Genomic DNA, 25,538 nt, shown 5'->3' on the forward strand with positions numbered 1-25,538 from the left:
TTAGTGGGGGACTCGCGATCACTATAGGATCGCACATCGGCTATAGTCGGCGAAGAACAAAAATCAATATAGACGTCTAGGGTCCAGAACTAGACTACGCGGACTGTGGTCGGGTAATCGGGTCTGCACCACTGATCTCTACGGAATAGAGATCAGTGGTCTGCACGGGCGACCGGGCGGCCGTGAGCCCTCTGCATGCTCAGCTAGCTAGCTCGACCTGTAATAGTTTGCATGCTGGCCGGTGATATCCTCAGTTGTTGAGGCTAGCGACTGACCGTGTTCAGACGGGTTTCTTCGTTGCCTTGGTATCGGAATACCACCATCGTTTAGAAAGATTGCTACATTTTAACATTACCACTAAATGTCATGGGCATAATCGATGTCATGATGATAATACGGAATAAAAAATAACTTAGATTCTACCTCCAATTTAAAAGTTTGTTGAGCTAAAAAGTGAGAGAGAATGTGCCCGACCTAAAGATCGAGAAGTACCCTCGCATTGGCTTTCCGGCTACGGCCCGCAGAGCCGGGAGAAGGCCTGACATATGGGGGTCGGCTGCTCTTTTAACGCAGGAATTGTGCGGCAGAATTTATTGTCGGATGAGGATCAAGTTCTGCGCTGGAGGGGACATGAATTGTACAGGGGTAAGCTTGTGTCCACGTTTTCTAGATAAAGCAAGTAAAAAATGTTATGATCAAACTAAAGAAGACAAGAATTATGATAAAACATTTTTTTTTTTATATCGAATTTGAAATTGAATGTTCATCCAACTTCCAAATCCAAGACGAAGTCACTTTTTCATATGGAAAATGATTTTGCCTTTTTTAGGCTCTATAGAAAATGATTTTATAAATTTATATGCAAAGATCAACTAAAATATCAGACTTGCTTATTTTAATGGAGAATGGAGATGAATGAATAATTTTTTCTTGTTAATTAACCTCAACATTACAAAATAAAAAATTATTAAAAAAACTAGGGGGTAGGGTCTAGAGATCTTCTCGGGGCGGGGGGGGGGGGGGGGACATTTTCAAAGTTGAATGTGAAGAAGACTTTGATAACGTACACTATGCAGATTGAAGGTAACAGAGACAGGCCCGTCTTCATTTTTTTTGTTAAAGGTAAATTTTTAAAACCTATTTTGGGGGCCATGGGGTGGATCCGCCCCTGACATACCATGCTTATTTTCTTTCTTTTAATTTTTTTCACCAGGTGCTGATTCTTCAAATCCATCTCTTGGTAGCGTCAGTCCAACTCGTCAGCGTCTGACCGATGAAATCCAGGCTCTCTACACTTGTAACCAATTAGAGGTAAGTAAACAGCATGTTGATGAACTCCTCCATTACTAGTTTTATTCTGCCCAAAATAATGCGCAGACTCAGGTGTTTGCTCTACTAATGCAGTTAAACCGACCCTGTGTCTTAAATCATGTTTAACAAAAGTCAAACTTAGACTTCAGAGTTCAGACTAATGTTCTCCATAAAAACCTGACTTTTAACTAAAGCCTATTAAACCAACATTGGATTTACAATTTTAGTAGAATATGGCCTTAAAATTTAAAGATGTACGGTGGAATGAAACTCGCCCATTTATCAGGATAAAATAAAAGCATTTTGCATGTATTTTAAATAAATTTCTCTTTAAAAGGTGCTAACAATAATCCATTTCAACGATGTATACAACATTGAAGCTGGAGATGGGGCGTGTGGAGGAGCAGCTAGGTTTGCTACGGTGGTTAAGGCTTATACAGACCGCAACCCTCTTGTACTCTTCAGTGGGGACTGTCTGAATCCTTCAATCTGTAAGTTATATACTCTCATAATCACATTTTAAGGTCCATTCAGACTTAAGGCAATAAACCGCGTTATAAAATAAAAACACTGCAGCAGAATTAAATGAACGTACATGTAGCTGAGTAGTGCACTTTGAGAACTGTATTTAAATACACACATGTCAGTGTCTTCACATCGGGGCTGTTTGAGCATGAAGTAAGGCATTTTTTTGTCTACCCTCAAAAATACATGTTGCCTCCTGCCAGTCATTTGCTCTCAAAATATTTTTAGGCTTCTTTCTGTTTAGCAGTTAACGGTATCATGTTGTTGTTGGTATTCTTTCATTGGCACATTATTTATGATACAAATAATGCAAGTGTGTGTGAATGTAGTTCGTTGCAATCCAAGGAAGATGAAGAAAGGGTGTGCAATAATGCAATGGTGGTAGAAAATTTTAGAAATGATGAAGATAGATCAAGACTCAAATGGTAATAATGAGGAAACCCTAGTCTAGTTGATATCATTCACAATATGCTGTCTGTCAACATTTTAATTATACGGGCATACATGTATACATGTACAGGTGTATATAGTGAAAATGTTTTTGTTTTTGTTTTGTTGTTTGGTTTAATTGTTTTTACTTGGCAGGTGTTTCTCATGTCTATCTCTCTCTTCTCTCTCTTCCTCTCTCTTCTCTCTCTTCCTCTCTCTCCTCTCTCTTCCTCTCTCTCTCTCTGTATCCAACTCACTAAATATTTAATATCCAACTGATCAAAAGAAAGAAAAAAAATAATCCTTGATGCAAACATTCCTCTAGGGTTTAATATATTCACCCTTTCAAAAGGCGTGGAGACCTGTAAACAAGTGTGGAATTCTACAGTGAAATATGAAGAGAAGAACCAGGTAACGAGACGATGCCTGATTTTTCAGCGTAAAGATTTAATGAAGTCTGGGCTACGTATTTACCGAGCCAATCAATATGTCCCAAGGCTACTTGAGCTGGTGGTGCCTGCTAACCGTGGCTGTGTTTATATTGGTTTTTACAAACTGATTAAGATCGGATTTATAACTAGACTGGATTTGGAAATTGAAAATTGATGGAATTTTGTTGAGAACAGAGCGAGTGTACATCTTCTGTGATAATATTTGACTTACGAACAAAGGATGTTGATAGCAAATATGATCAAAAGTTGACCTAACCTTCAGTTAGCTGGCATGGGAGGCATGAAATAGACACTAACAAGCTATGTTCATACATGTGTGTGATTTGATGGAGACTGTTCAGTGTCCCATGAGAATGAATGAGATGAGAATTTTGCTCTTGATTAGGGATATTTTTATCCACTACAAGTATACAATAATGTATCAAACAATGTAGTTTGTCTCTCAATAATAGTATGATTTTTGTTTCTGTTTTATGGTTCTGCATTCGCCCAAAGGAATTTGTGATATCATTATCAGGAATGATATAAAGTTGCCAAGACAACAAAAATTATGAGGTTTTGAGAATTTTGCCCAATGTGAAACCTGATTGAGACACATTTTAACTACGGTAGATAAAATTATATAAGACAGCCAGTATGAGCCAAACTCGATCGCATCGATTAGTTAATGAGATACTGTGTACGCTGTGCTTACAGTTTATGCCAACTCTGATTGAATGATGTTGTAAGATAAATTGTGTAAACAAAACCTGTATTGTGTATTTTGTACCAAAACTAATAGAATCAGGTTTAAAATTATGTGCAAACACATCCTATGTACCAGTACACTGTGCCAAACCCCATTAAATCAACCTTTAATCATCAGGTTAGAAACTGTCATATAAACACAGCCTATGTGTGCCAAATGACAGCGTCATCCCCCACAGCTCTCAACTTCGTTTGCTCTGCTCTCAGTCAAAACAGTTTACTTTGTATTAAATGTCAAGTCAGTCACTGTATAGCGATGTAAATTGAGATTTAATTGTTAAAAGAGGTACTGATCTCTTGGCAAATGAAATTTGCATATCAAGACAATACATTGACCTTTTCGAAGTACGTGCTGATTTATCTAGTTAATCTAATTTAGTGTTAATAATGTAACGGTGCTGAATTACTGGTTTGGTAGTATTTATTGAGTTTTTAAGGTCATTATTCTGCATTATACCATCATTGCTTGTAATACAGGGCTTATACATGGACAGTCAACCAGGGAGGTGAAAGAAAGGAGGCGAAACTCTTGTAATTTATTCAAACGCATTCGTGAGTTCTAAAGCGTAACAATGGGATGTGTAAGATTCCACTTGGCTTTGAAGTTCCATGCTTCGAACTGCGCTTCCACTGCGGGGACTTTCGGAAGTCAGGCACCAGTTTAAATTTCCGGCAAAATTTCAGTGTAAATTAAAAACTTTATATGGGGATTGAATTGGGAATAGTGCATCAAACAGATTTTCAAATTTACATGTAGTACTCCGTCCTTCCTATAATTTGTGTGCCAGAGTCGGTAAAATAAAAATTACATTAAAGCATGGGGTCAAAGGAGAGTGGCTTGATTCCAGTCCTTCTCTATCACGTCCCTGAGTCAACAAATAAATTATTCATACCCTAATACCAAGATGTGAAAACTTGATTTGTCCCAATTTATCTTTCTTGAGAAGGTGACATATTAAAGCTTACATCTAAAAGTATTCAACAAAGGCCCTAAATTCAACCAGTCCACCTTTCATTCACAAAAAAACAGGAAAAAACAGAAAATTATATGAATCTGTGAGAAGCTTATTGGATGTTATCCTCTATTTTTTTTCATATGTGAAATCATCGTTACTGGAATCAGGATTTGATGACATGATAAAAATGTCTTAATTTCTCGCAAAATTTCTCGCAAAAGTCGTAAAAATATCTTGTTTATGTTTAGAGCCAGAAGTATACAGAATATCTGTTAATGTGTTGTAAACCATATGTTCTTCTAACATGAATTATGTCAAGAACAATTATATCAATATACAGTACTTTATATTTGGTTGCCCATTTCTTGCAATGTGATGATGGCAGATAGAAACCATGTTATTGATGGATGTTGCCTGGGGATCCTTTGTTTGTGTGATGGAAAATATTAACATGTATTGTCCTCGTCTTTTATGTGGGAATTTGTTGAGGCCGTTGTTTTCAATAAACATCCTTGTGCCAAGAGTGACAGCGCTTTGAGAGGACCTGAGGTCCTGAAAAGCGCTATGTAAGAACAAACTATTATTATTATGTAGTTTGTAGTCCACTGCCTGGACTGTTTCCATGTTGCGCGCCCAATCAGCTGAGAAAATAACACACCCTCAACGCTGAGCTAAAGACAGTCCTTGCCTCTCATTCTCACCCACGCGAACAGCGGGTGTATTGGGGGGGGGGGTTGTGCGATGTGTGTGGGATGCGTGTAAGGGAGGAGGCGATAGATGATTGAAGAATTAAAAAAACCATAAAAACACAGACAGCATCTGGACTAGTACCGGTAGATTGTTGATGGAATGGGTTGTCTATCTCATCAATAGTACTACAATGTACTTTTATGACAGAGAAAGCACCACTGTAATAAAAGTGATGAATGTATGCACAGTATTCATGAATAATTAATGCTACACTCTTGATTCTGCATCTGTTTGAAGATTTGTTTACAACTTCCTCAATGTGGGTGTTATATTGTACTGTTTTCTATGCTTCTTGCCTCTATCCAGACAGTGCATCAATTGAAGCTAACGTCAGAAGACTACCGATACTCCATCCAATTCATAATAAACCTTTTATTGAATTGAATTAATTAAGTGGTCATTTGGTGTTTGTTTCAAATAACTGACTAATTGATATGACGGCTATTTCAGATTGTCTAGTATATGTATCATTACAAAACAAAACATAATTTCAAGTAACGTGGTATCGTAAGTGCCCAAGATTTACCAAAAATACAAATACACATGTACATGAATGTCCAAGGCTGCTATCCATTATTTCATGAAGCTTGGATGTCATTTGTACTACAGTATGATAAATTTAGCTCCTGAGACGCAATTTTTCCATGTCTGTCATCAGTTTTTCTAATTCACTGCTGAAAATTAGCTGGAAGTTGAATCAAGCCAATCAAAAATGAAATTTAATAGAAATAAATCAATAATACATTAACCTCCTTTTGCCGAGCCTTTCATGTAAAATCAAAGCATAGACTCTCTGGCCTTGCATACTGGCAAAATGAGGTTAATAGCTAACTGTAAATTCATCAGACTAAACCATCTATTGTGAATTAATGCTGATTTTTATTCATTTATTTATAGTGAGCACTTTTACCAAAGGGGAGCACATGGTACCCATCCTGAATGCCTTGAGAGTCAATACAGCTGTCTATGGCAATCATGATTTTGGTGAGTTAATGAAATATGTTGTCATGGTAATGAATCACCAATCATAGAGAGTAATGTTTTACATTTGAATACTGGGCTCATATTGGTGACTTTCTATTTTTATGATCAATTTTCATCCATCAACTATCACCAATCTGTGAATGATATTTCCATTTATTTTCAGACTTTGGTGTTGACAATCTAGAGGATATTGTCAAAGAAACTCAGTTTCCATGGTTACTAAGCAATGTCATTGACGATTTTACTGATCAGATGTTGGCTGATGGTATCGTGACAAGGCTCATCACATGGCAAAATAAGAAGGTTAGCCAGCCTTTCATTTTGGTGTTCTTGTTTTGTTTTGTTTTTTGCTTTCATGATTGATGTTCGGGGGCAGATCCAGGATTTTCCCATGGAGAGGGGGTAGGGTCGAAGTCTTGAAATATCTGACGAGCAAGGAAAATTTAATGATCATTGCATTTTCGGATTCCGTTTTTTGATCCACAAGGGGCCACAGGCTTGTTGTATGCCCTTGTGCCTAATCAAATCGATGTACAATTCAAATTTATGTTTCTAACCAATAACAGAGTGGAATCTGAGATAAAACCATTGATCTTAAAATTTTATGATAAACAAATTTTTCTGTAAAAATGGGCTATTGCAATAATAATAATAATAATAATCAAATCTCTGAACTATTACATAGAAAGTCAAATTCTTTGTTTTGTAGATATATGAAGTGTCTTCAAAGATTCATGTGAAGGAGATGGTTGGTTACTGTAGAGGTACCTGAGCCAGTTTAGTTGAATAAAGCTCGTCTTTTACACACCCACATGGTTTTCTCTCATATCTAGATTGGTCTTATAGGCCTTGTGGAGGAGGAGTGGCTTGTTACCTTGGCAACTGTAGACAGAGAAAATGTCACCTATCTGGATTATGTAGAGAGAGGGCAGAAGCTTGCTACAGAACTGAAAGAGCAGGTGAGAAAATGTTTGGGATGTCCCTTTAAGTTGTTAGACAAGACGTGACGGATGTTGTCATGCTTCTCTCTCTCTCTCTCTCTCTCTCTCTCTCTCTCTTTCTCTCTCGTCTCTTTCTCTCTCTGTATCTTCCCCTTTCTGTATCTTCCCTTGCCACACCTACATGTACATCATCTGTTGAGATCGAGCTAGGGCCCGTATTCAATTCAAAACTTGAGTACAAAATTTAAGCTTTTTACTTAGTATTTGGCTTAGATAAAATACTTAGCCAATTCTGGTATTTAATTCAAACTTTTGGCTAAGTATTTTACACTAAATTTAAGTCGACTCCCTACCAGTCTTAAGCCAATTATTTTGAGGCCTTGATTGGCAGGCATATGGTTTTATTATGCAGTATTATAACCTGCGCACAATTATATCAGCGCGCATTTATTGCAACGCATCAACATTACTTTTGATTGACCGTGTGATGTCACAATGCTTATCAGTAAGTATTTTACTTAGATTTTGTCTTACATAAGTATAAGTCTAAAATGCGATTTGAATATGAGATAAGTAAATTACCTTAAGGTAATACAAAGTTTTGGTATGAGGTCATGAATTTGGTTCAAATTAATGAACATATTGGAAGCATATCCGACCCTACAATATTCAGTGATCGTTGTCGCGGTTGAAATCGATTCTAAAGTTATGAAATTATAAATAATAAACTCTTTATGTTGTATAGCTCCCTCTCAAGGTCAAGATATTAATTAAGCTATAAAACAATGTTTCTTGACTAAAATCAATCGATTAGCTATTCCGGTTTGGAAATTATACATCACAACTACATATTCTGAAATTTTCATGGTCGCAGCTACCATTGTACGGCCGTACAGCGCTATTTGAAATTTATCAGAATTTACCAGGAGCACCGGTAAATTGTTGTATTAAATTTTTCTCAAAAGCAGAAGTGTTTTAGGGGCTAAATTTTCTAGTGCTTATATCGCATCCACAGGGGCATCCAAATATATCAAAATTGAAAAGAATCACCATTATCCAATTTTCAAAAATTTAACTTAGCCATTTAATTAGTGAATGTTTTACTTGTGCTAAGTATTGAATTGAATACCAGCCCTGGACATCAACTCTATGCTCAAGTATGTGAATTAACGCCCTTTTGGCTCCAAACAGGCGATGTCTCTTTTTGAACCCACCCTCCCAACATTTACTTTCTCTCTCTCTCTCTCTCTCTCTGTGCATAAACCAGGGTGCTGACTTTGTCATAGCTCTGACACACATGCGATTACCCAATGACATCAGATTGGCATCAGAAACTACAGCTATTGATCTCATTCTTGCCGGCCATGATCATGATTACAGCGTCAATCAGGTATGTCATGCTATTCAAATATTAAATTCTATACGGGAGAAATAAGTCCTCTGTATGGACATGGAGACACTATACTATCAAAAATTTCCTAAATCTACTTCACAAGTTTTGCGGGTGTGGCCACAATCCCATTGACACAACATCCATGCAAAACTACCAAATGTAATAAATGTATTTTAAATGTTCTTTACATGGTCTTTGCCTCTAGTAGTTCTGCCAGTATGAGCCAGGCTTGATAATTACCAGATTTCTTTTTTCTTTCTGATTTTACCCCTATTTTCCCAATTTTTCCAATTTTTACCTTATTTTCCCCCAATTTTCCCCCAATTTTCTTACTCAAAAGGGGGCTATGTTGTTAGATGCCAATTTTTTTTCCCCAAATCTTTTTTTTTTTTTTTTTTTACTGAAAAAAGGGGGGGGGGGGGGGGGGGGTGAGCGATTTTTTTTTTTTTTTTTTTCTTTTTTAAATTAAAAAAAAGGAAATTAGTGCTCATTATCACCCCTGATGAGCAGCATATTTTGCCTTCTTCATGTTTGTTGAACCTTTGGACATTTTTTGATCATTGAGACCACTTGTACAGCATTTTAAATTATTTGCAAGTGTTTTTGTTGGCCATGCATTTAAAATTTAACAAATATTGACATAGTAATCGTTCTCTAGCTATGTCCGCAAATGGAGGAAAGTTCCTGGAATATTAATGGGGCTGCATCATATTCACGATCCATTAGATTTCCAAGTGATATCTGTCATACATTTCCACACAACTTTCCATTCAGATATCACTCTACGTGTGTCTTTGCATTCTTCTGTAGGTTAATGGAACATACATAGTGAAGAGTGGATCAGACTTCAAGAGTTTGTCCATCATCACTCTGCGGTTCACACCACATGACATCAATATCAACATCAAGGAGGTGGTCATCGACCAGGAAGTGACAGAGGATGAGGAGATGAAAATGATTGTGGACCGATATGGAGGTAACATTACCTCTCATACAGTGTATATCGAACAAATCATCCTATTTTACTAGTTTAACCATACTCATATGAATTTTATCAAGGCATATGGTTGTTAATTTTTTTTGTATCTGCCAAACCATCAAAAATGTCTGTTTAACTTTATAATTAAGAGGAGCTATTTTGCCTACTTGTAGTTTTGTGTGTAAAAGATTTGTGTTACCAAAGTGTCATAATGTGATTCCCAGTTATAAATGATAAGTGACAACTTATAAAGTTAACTCTTTATTTCTCTTGCTAAACATATTGTCTCAAAGTTGATTTTATTGCTTCTATACTCAACCCTACTACAAATGAAGGTATAGTTCCCGTAATTACACTGTTGAAAAAGAATTATGGATTAGTAGTCATTGTATTTCATTTTCTAAATATCTACACTTTTGCCATGATAAATGAATAGTTAGAAAACCTGATAACAAGTGAAACAGATTCTATCATTATTTCTGTTAACTTTCGAAATCATTTTTTATGCTGTTTTTTATTTTTTTTTAAAGATGTGATGAAGAGGGAGATGGAAGGAAAGCTAGGAGTGGTCGAGGTTGATTTGGATGCTAGGTTTGCTTCCATCAGGACCCAGGAGACTAATCTAGGTAAGAATTTGGGTCGTATATATGAACCTCAGCAGAATGCCATGTAAGAACTAAGTAGCAAATGAAATTATACATATTGGTGTGAAGGAGTGAGAAAGAAGTTAAATCTTTTGGCATTCTCAAACCTCCTTGGTAATAGATACATTTATAGTTCAATACAAATGCCAGAAATGCATTAAGTTGTACCGGTAGTCAAAATATTTCCTTGTCAAGTTAAGGTTGGAATAGAGCATTGGTAAACTCAGATCGTGATGTCTATCATAATACTAATATTTGATTAAAACTACTTGGACGATATTTGTAGATCACCATGATTCTGGAATATTTGTAGTGCATAGATAATATAGTATTTATTCTCTTCATATTAAGAATTATTTCTAGTTTTCATTATTGCTCCAGTGTACATATTCATGTAGTATCATCTTAATCATCAATGCAGAAATAGTTTTCATCATCCTTGTTATCATCATCATCATCTTCAATAGATTCAACTTTGTCTTATAACTAGAGACGAAAAATCAAGCGAGAATCATTATTATGTATGACTATATTTTGTCATCACCAAAATGTATCCATGTTTTGCATCATATTCTGTTCTTTGTAATCTTTGTCTGAGCCTTTATTTTACATGTGAGAAAACCAAATATCCATGTTGAATGACATTGGACAAATAAATACATTTACTTGGATTATCTACCTTTAGGTAACCTAGTGACTGACATCATGCTGTCTGTGCTGGAAGCCGATGTAGCTCTTCTCAACTCAGGAACCTTCCGATCTGACAGAATACACCCTGCAGGAGAGTTCAAGAAGCGTGACCTGTTGACCCTTTTACCTCTCATTGATCCACTGATGGTGCTTGAGGTTACAGGTCAGTTTAATAGGGCACCAGACAATAAGAGCAGATTTCCATACTTAAAGGGGAATCCAACCCTTGTAATGATGTCATTTGTATGAAAGCGGAAAAATGGGAAAAACAGAATGGCGACAGTTTGAAATAATCGAATCAATAATAAGAAAGTTATGAGTGTTGGATGCCTCTTTAACTCATACAATATGATTATTTTAAAGTTTGATTTGCATTTTCTATGTAATCAGTTTAATTCCAGCTTATCTCAGGTTTAGTATTCAATGAGTTAAGTGTTCTTGTTTTTATATGTTTATATTTGTAAAGTTGGTTACTTAAGCATTGTGAATACATTTTAAGTTGTCATCTCTCTATTCATTGTGAGTATTTCAGATTAAATACATTTTATTCAAGTTAGTATAGTGATTAAAAATATATTATGCCTTTTTTCAATTAAATTCACATTATTAAAAAAATTCCTGCCAGTTTTACCATTGACTATTCTTGAACTATTTGCCCAATTTCAACTGCCACTTTGTGTTACCAGGTGATGAGTTGTACGAAGCCCTTGAGAATGGTGTTAGTCAGTATCCAAAGAAAGAGGGTCGTTTCCCCCAGGTCTCTGGTATGAGGTATGGCTTCTACCCCTCAGCTCCCTCTGGGCAGAGAGTTGATCCTCTGACTGTGGTGGTGGATGGCCAGTGTATCTTGCCTGATAAGGTGAGAAAAGTACCTTCTGCCTTAATAATAATAATAATAATAAATAAGATTTATAAGGCGCCAAATCCACTTGACAGTCAAATGCTCAAGGCGCAGCTTGTGCAAGAGATGAAATACATACATGATACATTTATACAAAGTGCGATAGGAAAGGTACAGACATGAAAGAATATAGTAATCAATTATAAGCTAAATTAAACAGATATTTCTTATGATCTTTTTTTAACACTTCAGCAGAACTGCTATTCTAAATCTATGAGGGAGAGTATTCCATAATGAAGGCCCAGCATGAGCGAAGGTTTGCTTGCCAGTAAAACATGTTCAGGTTTCAGTAACCCTGTTGACCTGCAGAGCAACTGAAATAAGTGCTTTTTGAATTATCACTATCTGGGGCATTTTCTAATTGGCTCGAACAAACAATGAAAAACAGAGTTTTTCTACTCTTGTTTCATGCCAAATTTCAGTTTAAATGCATAAGATAGGATTTATTCATGTCTTCATCTCTTTATCATAAGAAATCTGTGTTGTAGGCCATGGGGCAAAGGCGTGGACTTAGAAACTTCATTGGCATAGTTATTTTGTTTGAGTAATGTTGTACTGATAAGTATAGGTATACCATGGGACATTTTTAAGGTTGCCCAGACCATTTTATTCTTGTCCAAGATATAAACTGAGTTGACCTCGATGGTCTGAAGTAACCAACTGTAACTGAAATTAGTAGCTTGATAGCTTATGTTTATCAGTAAATCACTCCCCCATCTTTACATACCTACCTATTTTCCTTTAGAAATACCGGTTATGCACCAAGGAGTACATTGCCAATGGTAAAGACGGTTACAAGGTTTTCTGCAGTTGTCCTGTCCTTGTTGATGCTGAAGAAGGACCTGTCCTGACAACGGTCGTTCTGAATCACTTCCACTCAGCTGGGATAGTCCAAGGTCTGAAGCCATGCAGGTCCAGACATCGACAGAGTCTGGTCAGCCTCAGTAGGTTAGTCTTTGGATTAATAATAAAAATAATAATAACAACAATTATAATGCGCACATATCCACCCAAGAGATGCTCAAGGCGCCTAACAAGGTAAATACATTAAATATAAGAAAGTACATGAAAAGTTACAGAGAACAAAAATAATTTAACATAATTAAATATAATTAAACAACGTTAATATACATCAGATTGTGAAATACACTACGTCTTAACTAAGGAATTATTAACCCTTAAGGAATCACTTTGAGTTTGCTTTAGTAGTTCAGGAAGATAAATTTTGCCAATGTAGGTTTTGACAGTCTTGTCAGCCTCACTGTATTTCATTTCTACTTTCCTTGGACAGTCCTGGGTCTGGAGCCAGGCAGTTCTGGCCATCGGCAAAATTCCAGTCACCCTTAGGTTTGTGCTTAACTCATTATGGAAAAGTTAAAGAATGGCTTCCGTTCTATTGGTATAGTTCAGGGTCTGAGGCCATGCAGGTTTGGATATAAACAGAGCCTAAGCAGCCTCGAGGCCCGAAGAATTTTAGTGTGATAGTTGAGGGTATGAAACCTTGTCGTTCAGGACTTTGTCGAAGCTTTAAGAACCACTGCTGGAGAAAAGTTTATAGTCTGGACCTTTCTTGTAGATATAGACAAGAATCCTTGTGACCTTAAAAGGTCAGTGCTTCAATCAGGCTTAACTAATCTTTGGAGTCTTGAGAAATAGCTTACGGTGTGAAGCCATGCAGGTGTGGCCAAGGAAAGAGCCTTGTCAGCCTGAAGTTCGAACCAAAGAAATTATGTGAAAGCATGCCTCATATCGCGCCATTATGATAGATAATAAAGGCATCCATGTTTATAAGTTATTACTATCTCACAATGCAATACTCCTTAGGTTCAACCTGTTACTAGATGTACACATGTCACTGGATGGGGATGGATATGTGGTACAGAGAAGTTCCTTGAATAAATCTCACACTGTAATAGCAGTATAGACTGAACCAAGGGTAATGATAAGGTGCCTCTGAATAGATTTTCTAGGTCAGTGCCAGCTTCTCTCTGTTTCAGCATCCCATGAAATTAGAAAACCATTAAATCAACTGCTTTATTGACAGTAGGCCCAGCCTTGTGAAGTCAGCCAGCTTGGGTCAGGTGGAGCAGGCCAGAGCTCGCATCGCCCCCAGGCTGGAGGGGAGGATCACCCAGATGGATGAGGTGGGAGACTGGAAGGAGATCCTAGCAGGACACAGGAATCTCTTCCTCACTGGTTCCAGTGAAGAGGTGCAGGCAGAGTGGGAGAGACTGTGCAGGGTCGAAGAAGAGAGCAATAATGCAGAAGTCATGCGCAATGGTATGAAATGGTATTCTGATGATTACTTTTGAACTTGGTTATACCTCAGTAATACCGCCAACCCGATTCCAAACCGACTTCATCCCGGCCGATTCTTGGCCATTAAGGGCAATGTAATTGATTGTTTGGTCTGGTGTTGGTCTAGTTGGCGTGTCTTAGGTGATTAAGAAAATCACCCTAAAGTCTTGTTCAGAATATTATGATGGCGCAGTAAACTGCCGGAAAAAAGTTGCCACATTTTTAAAATGTGTAAATGAATTGCAACTGCACAACAAAGGACTTAGATGCTGCTTATAATATCGGCTAGCATGGTGATGTAGATATACAGTAGGCTTACGGTTGCACCATATGAGAGAGAGGGGGAGGATTGGGGGGTCCTGAAAAGGGCTGTCAGTAATCTTTCTTGTGCATATTTACTGAGCTCTGTGCAATAAATGTGAAGCTTATTACACTTTAGGTTATCATAAAAAACTGCCATGATTTTGCCACGTCATTTATCTGCACTAGCCATAGGAAGTCTTCTTTTGCTTTTTTTTTTGGTGTACAGTGATTTCTCACAACTCTGAACATCCAGCCTTATATCCTCGAGTGATCATCACGGATGCATCGGCTGGAGAGGTGGACGATGAGACCATCAGCAAGGGAAGCACTGCCTCGGCCTCTATGCTCTCCTTCAGCGCTGAGGAGGAGGAGGGGGCGTGGAGACCCTGCACAGCGCCGTCAGAATGGATGATGTGGACACAGTGAGTATTAGGGACTTTTAGATCTGCACGTCGACCTAGTGAACTGCTACGTGGGGCGTCTTTTTAAGGCATTGTGACATCCTTTTAAGGCATTGCCAGTGCCTTAAAAGGACGTCACACGTAGCACTCCACTATGTTGATGTGCAAATCTAAAAGTCCCTAATGACAGAGATTTATGAACTTTACTTGTGCTTATTCATATTATACAGATATTGACTGGAAGGTTGTCAGAGAGCAAACACAAGATTATATCATAAAAAATTGTCACTGAAATACCATTAATATGTATGTGTATGTAAGAACAGCATCCCAAAGTTTTTACATTAAATGAGATACAAAGACTATGAAAGTTTTTTTTAAATGTTAATCTAGCACTGAGCTATGAAATGAAATATGAGATCAAAGTGCAAGTTTTGCAAGTATAAGCTGATGCTGATAAGCATTTATCGTAAACAAGATGTCCATTTCCAGTGATACTGATGAAAGGCAATATTACATCTATTGAGATGTAAAATATTGCTTTAGATTTAAAATATCTTTGCTATAGAAGTCTGTAGTCTACCTTTTCATCAATCCATCATATTTAGACTTGGTAAAAAATAGTGCATTGAATGATATACTATAGGATACTTTTTGATTTGGATTGGAATTAAATATCGTCTTTTGTACTTTTATTCTTTCTTTTTTTTACAAAACAAGGTAACAAAGCTCCTGGAGATGCAAGATAGATCCTATTCATTCTCCGTCCAAGATGCTACCCTCCTTCACTTAGCTGTCAAGCACAATTCACTACAAACTGTCCGATATCTGCTCTATCATGCTAATGTAGATCCGAACATTCAACATGACAAAAGCAAGGTGAGGGTTACATTTCTTGACATTTTTTCAATCTTTTAAACTTTTAAATACGCATAGTATTGGGCTCTCATGGGGAATTCAAAACCATTCGGTTGTTATCAGGTGTTCTCATTCACCAAGATTAGCCTTCAGTTTATGACCAACAGGCCTTGTTTATGCCCTGCACTTCCAATCAATCGCATGGAAACTGACGACCATCTCCCTTTTAATAAAAACATGACTTTAAGGTTGTAATTTAAGGACTCCTTCTTCAGCTAGGTCAAAGATATTGTGCCGATATAAGATGTAGTGAAAACAGTGATCCTGCATTTGCTCTAAGTTATGTTTTGATTGAGACATAGAGTTCCTCATGATTGTGATTGGGTAGTAGGTCAGGTTAGTAATACAATTGATGTGTCAGAATTGACTTCAGAGTTTATTTCATATAATCCTTGATGTTCATGTTGTGCCCACTTTGTCTTCCATTATTGCATTGAGTAGCTACAATCATATGTCAAAGAAATTTTCCATTCCGTGTCCCTTCCCAAATCGATCAAAATTTTCAGCCAATCAAAACCTCTTCCCTTTCTTATTTTATGTATCTAAGGATATTCAAGAAGTATTTATTTATGTTATGTCTAATGATCTTTCCTATATGTACACTCTATTTTGCAGAGAAGTGCCCTAATGGAAGCTGTCTGTGGGCGCAGCACCATCATTGTCAAGCTGCTTCTGGATGCAGGGGCAGATGTAACCTTAGAGGATGAAACTGGACGGTCGGCCTTGGACATGGCCAGAGAGATGGACGATGGACAGGCAATGAGGAAGTTGATTGAAGAGTACCTGGAGTCTAAGGAAAGACCAGATGGAGATGGGGAAGCACGCATTTGAAAAAACAAAAGGAAAAACTGGGTGTTCAGTGTTGGACGTAGCCAGAGAAGTGGATGATGATGTCCAGCATAAACCAAAAACAGTCAGCCTTGGACATTCCAGAGGGGTGGAAGATGGATAGATTACGAGCAAGTCGATTGAAGAAATGTAGCTGTCTGTTAGAAAAGGCAATGTAGAGATGGAAAGGCTTGTGTTGAAAAAAGAAAAAGGGAAGAAAAAAAGCTGGATACACAGGCTATGGGTAAGGCCATCACAAAAATTTAGCATTCTAGAGAAATGGAAGGAGATGGGGAAATTCTCCAACAATGAGGAAAATCATACTTTCAGCCTTTGACATGGCCAGAGAGGTTGGTGATGGACTGACGATGATGAAGTTTATTGATTGAAGAGCTCCTGGAGTCTATGGAAAGACCAGATGGAGATGGGGAGGCTCACTTCTAAAAGAAATTTTAAAAAAGAGGGAAACTGGGTGCCCAGTGTTGGGCATAGCCAGATAAATAAAGGATGTCCGTCAGCTTTTGACATTTCCAGAGAAGTGGATAATGGATAGGGTATGAGCAAGTTCATTGAAGAATTCCAGTAGTTGAGAGAAAGGGATAAAGACTAGGAATCACTCATTTAAAAAGGGAATCAGAAGGGTCATCCCCATATATGGCCACTATACATGTTGATTGAGGAATTCTAGCAGCCTAGGGAAGTCCGGGTAGAGATGACGAGGATCTTGCCCCACAGAATAAGCTGGATGCCAGGAATCATCCTGTTTCTAAATGTTATAAACGAGTAAAGAGCTATGAGCTAGGTGATGGACAAATTCCAGCATTCAAAGAAAAATAGCAAGATGAAGATGGGGAGGCTCATCTCTGTAGGAGTGTCGTGGCTGAGTAGTTTAAGGCCCTTGACTGCTGATGTGAAGGTCGAGGGTTCGAATCCCGACACGGCACTAATATCATTTGGCAAGATATTGGCCTCCACTTGCTACTCTCCACCCAGGTTTAAATCTGTACCTGGTAAGATGCGACCGTCATTGTTGGTCAAACAGTTTTTGAACGTCAAGTAATGCCTGGCTGGAATATTGAATCCAATGATCAGGGTAATAGTATATCTGTTAAATGCTTAGAGACATTGTAGATGTATTGAGCGCTATATAGAAGCGGAATATTATTATCATCTCTGAAAAGGAAAAACTGCCTGATGAAATAATGAAGAGAGAAATCATGGAAATCCAATGTTTGCAGAAAGGTAAATGTGACTACCAAACTACTATTCCACAAGTCTGCATGCATATAAATGGACATAGGGCATGTGATATGTGAAGGCTTTAATTATAATGACCAGGGTAATCTACTGAGTTGGACCACAAAACGAAGATACTTTGGGAGTTGCAGTGACTTATAGAATTTGCTGTCTGTATATATGTTATTATCTTTTAATGTGTATTTTGTGCAATAGGCATCTTGTGTTCTAAGAACATCATCATGAAATATTGGTTTCAATACAGTGTGTTGAAAAATTGCAAAAGCATGGTTTTGGTATATTGCGAGCCTTTCAGTGGAACAAAAGCCAGAATGGCTCTGAATTGAGCGTACCAGTCTGAATTCACTACAATTCGCAGCCAATAAGACTGTGTTCTCCATCTGGAAGGCTCACAATATCCAGCAGTTTTCTATTCTTAACTTTTTAAAATATCCTGATCTTAATCAGGATTAATTTTCTGTTTACTTCTTCATATCTAATTTTATTTATTTTATTGCTATTTGATAGTCTGAAGTCACTACAATTTACAGCCAATCAAACTCTGTTTTCCATCTGGAAGGCTCACAATTTCCATCTGGAAGGCTCACAATTTCCATCTGGAAGGCTCACAATTTCCATCAATTATCGTAGTTATTTTCCTGTGCGAATAATTGTGATATGAATCAGGATTGATTTTAAGTTAACTGTCTTCATGTCTAATTCTATTTTATATTTGATTGCTATTTTTTTCATGAACTTGGTTTGTAGTAGGACGATAAGATGAGACATGGGCATTTGTTATCTCTCAGGTGTTGTGACCGTATTCATTGGCTTCAGTTTTTATTTCCGCAATGGCACCAAGGTCCATCGGCAAAACAGTAATATCAACTTTCAAAATTCAAATGTTGTATATGTTCCTCCATCATCATTAGTGACAACAAAAAAGCAATATATAAAATCTAAAGTGACTTTTGTTGTCATTATAAACTCTCATCCTCTGTGATAAGGTGCAGAATGTTGGATTGAGGGGATTTAGGTCTGGTGATGTGGATTCAGTCAGATTATACCTGTATGTAAGACAAAGTACATTTACATTAAAGTTTATTCTGGTTCTAGTAATGTAACCATGTCATTTGTGCAGAGCCTCTATACAAAACAGTGTCAAATATGCCACTGACAGAACAACCCTACGTAAATAACTCTTAAAAAAATATAGTAATCAAGTATTTTGAGAATTAGATGGGTTTTCAAGTCAAGCTCTTGTCAAAGTGAAATATTTTGCTGTATGATATGGTAAACTTATGTTTGGATATAAAGATGTGCTGATTGTGATATTTTAGGTCATGTAATCTTTTGAAGAAAAAAAGAAAACGTTGAAGCAAAAGAGGAAAAAGGGGAAATGAAAAACAAGGAGAGACTATGCGAAGTGGGATATCATACATATGAGGAAGGGAGAGGATATTTGAGCAAGAAATAATGATGATGATTTATACAAATGTGCTCTACTACTGTGTGCTTCAAATTTCCTATGCATTATATTTGCCAACTGTTTCTATGCATTTATATTTATACCGTTATGAAATATAGTAACTCTTTCAAACCTTGAATTTATTATATTTGATTCCATCCGTTGTACTCCATAAGTGTTTTATCCTGTTCAGATTGTATATTATTATGTAAGAATGTACAAATGTCATAGTCAAACCTGTCTATTGAGGCCACCCGAGGGAAACACAAGAAATGGCCACTGTAGACAGGCAACCTTTTCAGACAGGTTCTCCAACATACATATCATTCTAGAGGGAGGCAATATAGGCCACAACTACAGGCAGATGGCCTTTATAGAGAGGTGGCCACTACAACAGGTTTGACTGTATACAAATAGTATGATATATCATATGATATGATGTAATCATTCGGTATTTGTATACATTGTATGAATGTTTGATAATTATTTTTTGTGAAAGAAGTCCAATTGCAAAGTAAAGATTCATGGTTGTGACTTTAAACTGTAAGCCCCCTAGTTGTGCTTATACATGCCCTTGATGTGTTGTTAGTCCAGGCATTAGTCGAGCAATAGAATAAAATCATTTCCTATTTTACTATCAGATGTCAAAAAATTGAAAGAAGGAACGTTTATTTTGTGTGGTGTGAAGAAATATGTTCACACGGATTGCCTTCAATTTCTTATCCGACTGTCATAACATGCTGAAACTTGATCGGAATGCAGAAGAATAATTGCCTTTTCAACTCCTAGTTTGACCCCTTTATTGCTTTTGGAAGAGATCCTTCACACTTCTTTTCCAGACTAGTCGTGTGATTTTGGCTATGATCACACTCAATCGTGTGCATAATCTTTTAAATCTATTCCTTGTATCTTTTCAGTTTTACATTCAAAATGCACAAAAGGACTTTGTGACTTTTAAGATACAAAACAAACAGTCTGTATGCAAGCCATTCTCTAATTTATATTCAGTGCCATTTGAGTTATCGTAGTCATTGATATGCTATCTCAGATATTTAAGCTATAGCAATACAGCAAGTAGCAGCATTTCAAATATCTATGCATAAATTCTCCTGCTATTTTGTAACAAATACCAGTGTCTTGCCAGTACATTATCAAAATGATTATGTTATATGTAGTGTTGATGAGGGTTGTACAAGTGGAATGATATTATGTGTTTACATAGAACTGTCTTCTTTATCAAATAAATTTATTGAAGAAATATTAGAAAGATATGATTGTTTCAGTGTGCAATTTAGTGTCTCTGTATGTGTATCTAAATAATGTATCAACTTGGTGACACAACCTACATTTAAAAATACTCACAAATTCATCAAGTTTATTAAATAGACTTTATTAAAAATAAATTATACATTTATGAAGCTTCTTTGTTTTTTATACAACTATATAAAAACATGTTTATATACATGTCTTACTTTTACTTTTACTTTTAAAACATTTCCCTTATATCCTCGCTGATCCTTTAGTACACAACAAAACAATGAAATTGTATAAATTGTATAAATCCAAAATTAATTCATAAATAGCAGAATTTACAGTCTGGAAATTCAAATATTCTGCCCTGACAACAAATATTTTCACTTCAGCTTCATGTAATATCAAATTAATTCTTCATATTTTACTTTAGCCTGTACAGTGTACATGTATATACTTCAGTTTCAGTAGAACATCCCTTTTTCCCCAAAGGCCATTTACCAATGGCTGGTTTCTGAACCAATATTCTGAACTGGAAAAGTATATATATATATATAGTTTTCACATACATACTTGGTAAGGGTATGAGTAATTTACTTGTAAACTGTATTATGAACATTGGTAGTTCCATGAGAAGAATATCATTGAGTTATGCTCTTGTAAACAGAGTACATGTAATGAAATGGTACATCCAAATTGCACATGAATTGTGAACATCTAAACAAATAAATCATAACATTTATTTCTGAACAACAAACTAAATAGGCCTAATAAGAGTACAGTGAACCCAGCTTTAGCAACCACCTGAATGAAATGAATCAGGAGCTGAACTTTAAAACAATACAAATCATCCCATAGACAAATACTACAAAAACAAATTATTACCTTCTTTCAGGGTGATACATGTATATGATCTAACTCTCAAGCTCACTTGCTAGTTGTTATAAAACTTCATAATGACAACAAAAATTAATTTCAACCTTTTCAGGATGGGAGTTGCAATTTGCTTGAAAAAAAATCAATATATATAAAGGTGGGCACTCAGAAAATAAATAGCCAGAACTTTACTTCCTGTATTTCATTTCATGAGATAAGACATGTAGAGACTTGTAAATCCAGCTTCATTATACAGGGTGCCTCTACTACAAGTACATTATTTGAACTGAATGCTTCTTTTGGTAACATCACAATAAGACAACCCCATTTTAATATAACTTATTTGGTCGAACAAGTAGCCAAATTATAAATAACTAGTACGTGTAGGTTACATTGAATGTTCCAGTAGACATGGTCATGATTGCAGACGAGAGACAAATCTGCTCTATACTTGAAATTCATTCCTTCTCTTGAACTATATTTACATGTACTCTGCCTTTTTGTTTGCAACCCCTAACAATGAGGCGCAGTTTCGGGACCATCTCTCACTATATGTAAATACGAAATGTAGTAAGCATTATCACTTGTCCCCGACATCTAGAAGCTGTATTGAGCATTGACCTGTGACATTCATGTTGAGTCATGGAGTTCTTAAAAAGCAGATTTGCAAATGAAGTCTTCTGTAAGCTTGCATGTGTACATTTTCCATATCACTGTGTGAATTCTGTCTGTATACAAATACAATTACAAACAGTACATATTTGCTGGCATGAACTAGAGTTCATGCAGCCTTCTTCCTTCTTTTCGTCATCAGTTGCTTTTGCTCCAGCATCAGCGCAATGTCTTTCATTTCATTTTGCATGAACAAGTCAAGGATTCGTTCCAATACTGTCACCGCTTCACTGATTTTACTCCCACCTTGCACCAATGCGGCATAATCTAAAAGAAGTTGGCCCCTGCTCCCATGGAGTGGATAGTCTTCAATCACAGTCCCGATGCAGTGCACAAGTGTCCTCCCAGCATCACTGTCAATGCCATCCTGGGACCAATGATTGTGAAGATTTTCATCTCAGAAATACACATTGTCCGTGCATGATGTCCATCTTGGGGCAGCCTTGCCTCCATCTTACATCCGTCATAAGTCAGCCCTTGCCCCAGTAAGTGGAATATCTTTCAGCTCAGTCCTCATGCACAAGTATTCTCCCAGCACTGTCGTTAACGCTATACAACCAATGTTCGTAAACCACCACGCCAGCGAGCTAGGAATTCTTGAGTTGTACATCCAACAGGCAATGAAATGAAAAAAGTGCACCGTCACTGAGAAGTCTGTACACTGCTTTGTCCTCTGTACAATACACCATAGTCCAGTAGCACTGAGGAAAAAAATAACAAAATCACAATAAAACAAAAATTATAATAATTATTATTATTGAAAAGAATGAAGGGAACAGGGAAATGTATCAATTTTTCTTTTTAAAAAAAAAAAAAAAATTTTTTTTTAAATGATCAGCATCATCATACCCATGACCATTCTATGAGATTGGAGGAGGCATACACATGTTAATATTGGTTTGGAGTTTCATTGATTAAGAAACTCAAATTCTCAACTGAAATTAAATACCGGTACATATCCATCAATCATCATCACCAGAACATCCAGTATTTTGGTAGAAATTACAGAAGACTTTGAAGATTCTTAAATGGCTAAATAAAACCTCTATTGATGTGAAGGCACCATGCAAGAGAACAGGTTTCTCCTACCGGTAATTCAAACAAACTTTCTTTGATATGATTTAAATACAACATTAACCAATATAGAGAATCAAATGTGAACATTACACACACACAAATATTTAATATTCTTGTATAAAAATAAATTAGAATTAACAAAATCTGCAACTCTGGATTTTTTTCTCCAAAGTTCATCAAACACATAGCCATATCCATGAGTACGCCCCTGCTCCCTGAACGTTTGATGCTACTACTTGAAATCAATGACAAGTCATTAACAAGTCTTTAAATGGACAAATTTTGTAGAGTTTACATCTTAAAATGTACTTACCAAGTAAGTGCATTCATGACATAGACTGCAGCGATCATTCTCCCTCCAGAACTGCTGAAGTCAAGACACTGTGGAGGAAAAAAATGGTATTATAAAATCATATTACATTTTTAATTAAAAAATAAAATCAGGGATTTTCTTTGCTTTGATAAACTATAAATGGCATAATACAAAATCAGTATTGACAACACTGATTTCTGAAATGATATATATATATATATGTATTTACTGTATGTAATCTTATTAACTATCTAAAGTGGTTGTATAATTTCATTGTTGGTACAGTTGTATAAAAAGTTAAAAGAATAGAGATAAGATTCAACAGAGTATTGCATGACGGGTTGCAAATATTTCATTATTTGTGCATACTGTTTTTTTTTTTAATATGTAATAGTTTATCGTTGTATATCATTGTATTTTGTATGTTTATCGTTGTATTTTGTTTGTTATGGCTCTTAGAGACTTCGGTGGTAAGCGCTTTATAAGCACTGTTTTTATTATTATTATTAAATGATTTCACATTTTGCAAATTTCAATTCAATTGTACTGTAATTTGAACATTTAACATGTGATAAATTACATCGAGAAACAAAATAAATACATTTAATACATAGCCGTTCAGGTTTATCATTTTTAACTAAGGTATGCCACTTTCATTCCATATCAGCACATTTGATGGAACTGTTAGTAGAGAATAAAATAAAACATGAGATGGAGGAAAAAAAGTACAAACTTTTACAGGGAAAATGACCTACATCGTAACCAAATATCTGGCCTAGCGATCTGGGATGATCCAAAATATAGTCCACAAAAATCAACCAAATACCAAAGCACACATAGAAGACGCTCTGCATGGCAATGATCTGTGAGCAGAGTAGCATAGGATCCCACACGTAGCTCCGGAATGAGGCCCCCATCGTGCTACAATCTGTGATTCAAAAGTAAAAAGATCAAATTATCTATAAATACAAATGCTATGACTAACACATTTTTTTTCAACACAACTTCATTCCTTGTCATTTTGATAATTTGATTACCTGTAAGTGTATTTAGATTAGAATTGGAGGGAAACTTCATATCAGTCAGTTAAAAATCAAGCCTTGTCTCATCTTGAAATTATTCCACAAAGTGCCTATTGCCCAACTTAATTTGGTGGAACATAATATAGTCAGTGGCGATCTGTTCACTCATCAATTTACCTCCAGAATATATAGTCTTAAGATTAGATAAAGGAAATGTCCTTTTAATTATTGAATAAAATGACATTTCAAGATTTTCAGCCTTTGTAAACAAATTATCTCAAGTCTTACTCTCACATACCATTGGCATTATTGGGTATCTTGACGATAAAAAGAGGGAAAAATATTTGTCTGCGCCTAGCCCGAGCTGAAGTTGAGCCTGTTATACGTTAGACCGAATTTTCTGTGTCTTTCCTTCGTTAGCCTCTGATTTGGGTAGGGTCGGCTCCTCTCTGATTTGGGTAGGTCGGCTCTTCTCTTTAGAAGAGCTGACGCTACCCAAATCAGAGGCTAACGAACGAAAGAGACAGAAAATTTGGTCTAGTTATACGTGGGCTGTAAATTAGTTTAGGAATCAAATATAGAGTCTAAGTTAGAACAGACAGATCATAGCATAGAAGCTTTAAATTTAAACTGAAATCTAGATGATGATATATCAATGGTTGTTCCGCCTTTAGAATGTGTAAGGGGAATGTTGACAAATGTCAATAGACCCATAGACGGTCATTTCTGTCTAGTTGAGCATCTGATATTTTCTCTCTCTCACTCTCAGTCTCACTCTCACTCTCACTGTGACTATCACTAGCTCGAGAGAGAAAACATCAGATTATATTCTACATGGCATGACAAAATTACCTGCACTGATACAGTCTTGTGTGAAATATTGCAGTCTCTCTAAATGAATCTCTAATAAAAAAATCACAAAATTACTGTGCTCGACCGGAGCTCTGCCCGCAAGTCTACTCAGTGCTACACGTCATTTGTGCCAGCAGTGCAGTAGCTAAATACAAGTTCGAACGACAACAACGCGAGCCAAGCGCATGTACGGAACGCTACGGCACAGGTTGGGGGAGAATTGACCTACCGGAGAGGTGGAGCGTACGTGCGGTGTAATGTTGCCTACTTTTCACAACTTGATCACTAAAACTCGTGACAATGTGCATGACATGATATAAT

At 36.5% G+C, this 25,538-nt stretch overlaps 2 protein-coding genes across 5 annotated transcripts; one reads left to right on the forward strand and one right to left on the reverse strand.

The window, feature by feature from the left end:
• The first annotated feature begins 266 nt into the window (after positions 1-266).
• On the forward strand, positions 267-17,437 carry LOC591937 (mannosylglucosyl-3-phosphoglycerate phosphatase). Of its 2 annotated transcripts, none has more exons than XM_791482.5 (16): positions 267-645; positions 1,214-1,311; positions 1,649-1,802; positions 6,068-6,154; positions 6,318-6,457; positions 6,988-7,113; positions 8,363-8,485; positions 9,299-9,464; positions 9,998-10,093; positions 10,797-10,964; positions 11,488-11,660; positions 12,448-12,650; positions 13,747-13,982; positions 14,530-14,725; positions 15,425-15,583; positions 16,238-17,437. In XM_791482.5, the coding sequence occupies exons 1-15, from the start codon at positions 546-548 to the stop codon at positions 15,426-15,428; spliced, it is 2,070 nt and encodes a 689-aa protein (XP_796575.4). In that variant the 5' UTR covers positions 267-545; the 3' UTR covers positions 15,429-15,583; positions 16,238-17,437. The 2 variants fall into 2 exon arrangements, with proteins under 2 accessions (XP_796575.4, XP_011667238.2); XM_011668936.2 differs by having other exon boundaries at positions 13,750-13,982.
• A 3,452-nt stretch (positions 17,438-20,889) lies between these two features.
• LOC591917 (protein SYS1 homolog) lies at positions 20,890-25,514 on the reverse strand. Of its 3 annotated transcripts, none has more exons than XM_011668937.2 (4): positions 25,447-25,514; positions 24,099-24,271; positions 23,344-23,411; positions 20,890-22,654 (listed from the first exon to the last, which is right to left on the reverse strand). In XM_011668937.2, exons 2-4 carry the CDS (start codon positions 24,258-24,260, stop codon positions 22,417-22,419), a joined length of 468 nt encoding a protein of 155 aa, XP_011667239.1. In that variant the 5' UTR covers positions 24,261-24,271; positions 25,447-25,514; the 3' UTR covers positions 20,890-22,416. The 3 variants fall into 3 exon arrangements, with proteins under 3 accessions (XP_011667239.1, XP_011667241.1, XP_796556.1); XM_011668939.2 differs by having other exon boundaries at positions 25,293-25,510; XM_791463.4 differs by having other exon boundaries at positions 25,218-25,510.
• Between the last annotated feature and the right edge of the window lie 24 nt (positions 25,515-25,538).

This window comes from Strongylocentrotus purpuratus, unplaced genomic scaffold, assembly GCF_000002235.5.
Source record: "Strongylocentrotus purpuratus isolate Spur 01 unplaced genomic scaffold, Spur_5.0 spur5_scaffold_8, whole genome shotgun sequence".
Lineage (NCBI taxonomy): Eukaryota > Metazoa > Echinodermata > Echinoidea > Camarodonta > Strongylocentrotidae > Strongylocentrotus > Strongylocentrotus purpuratus.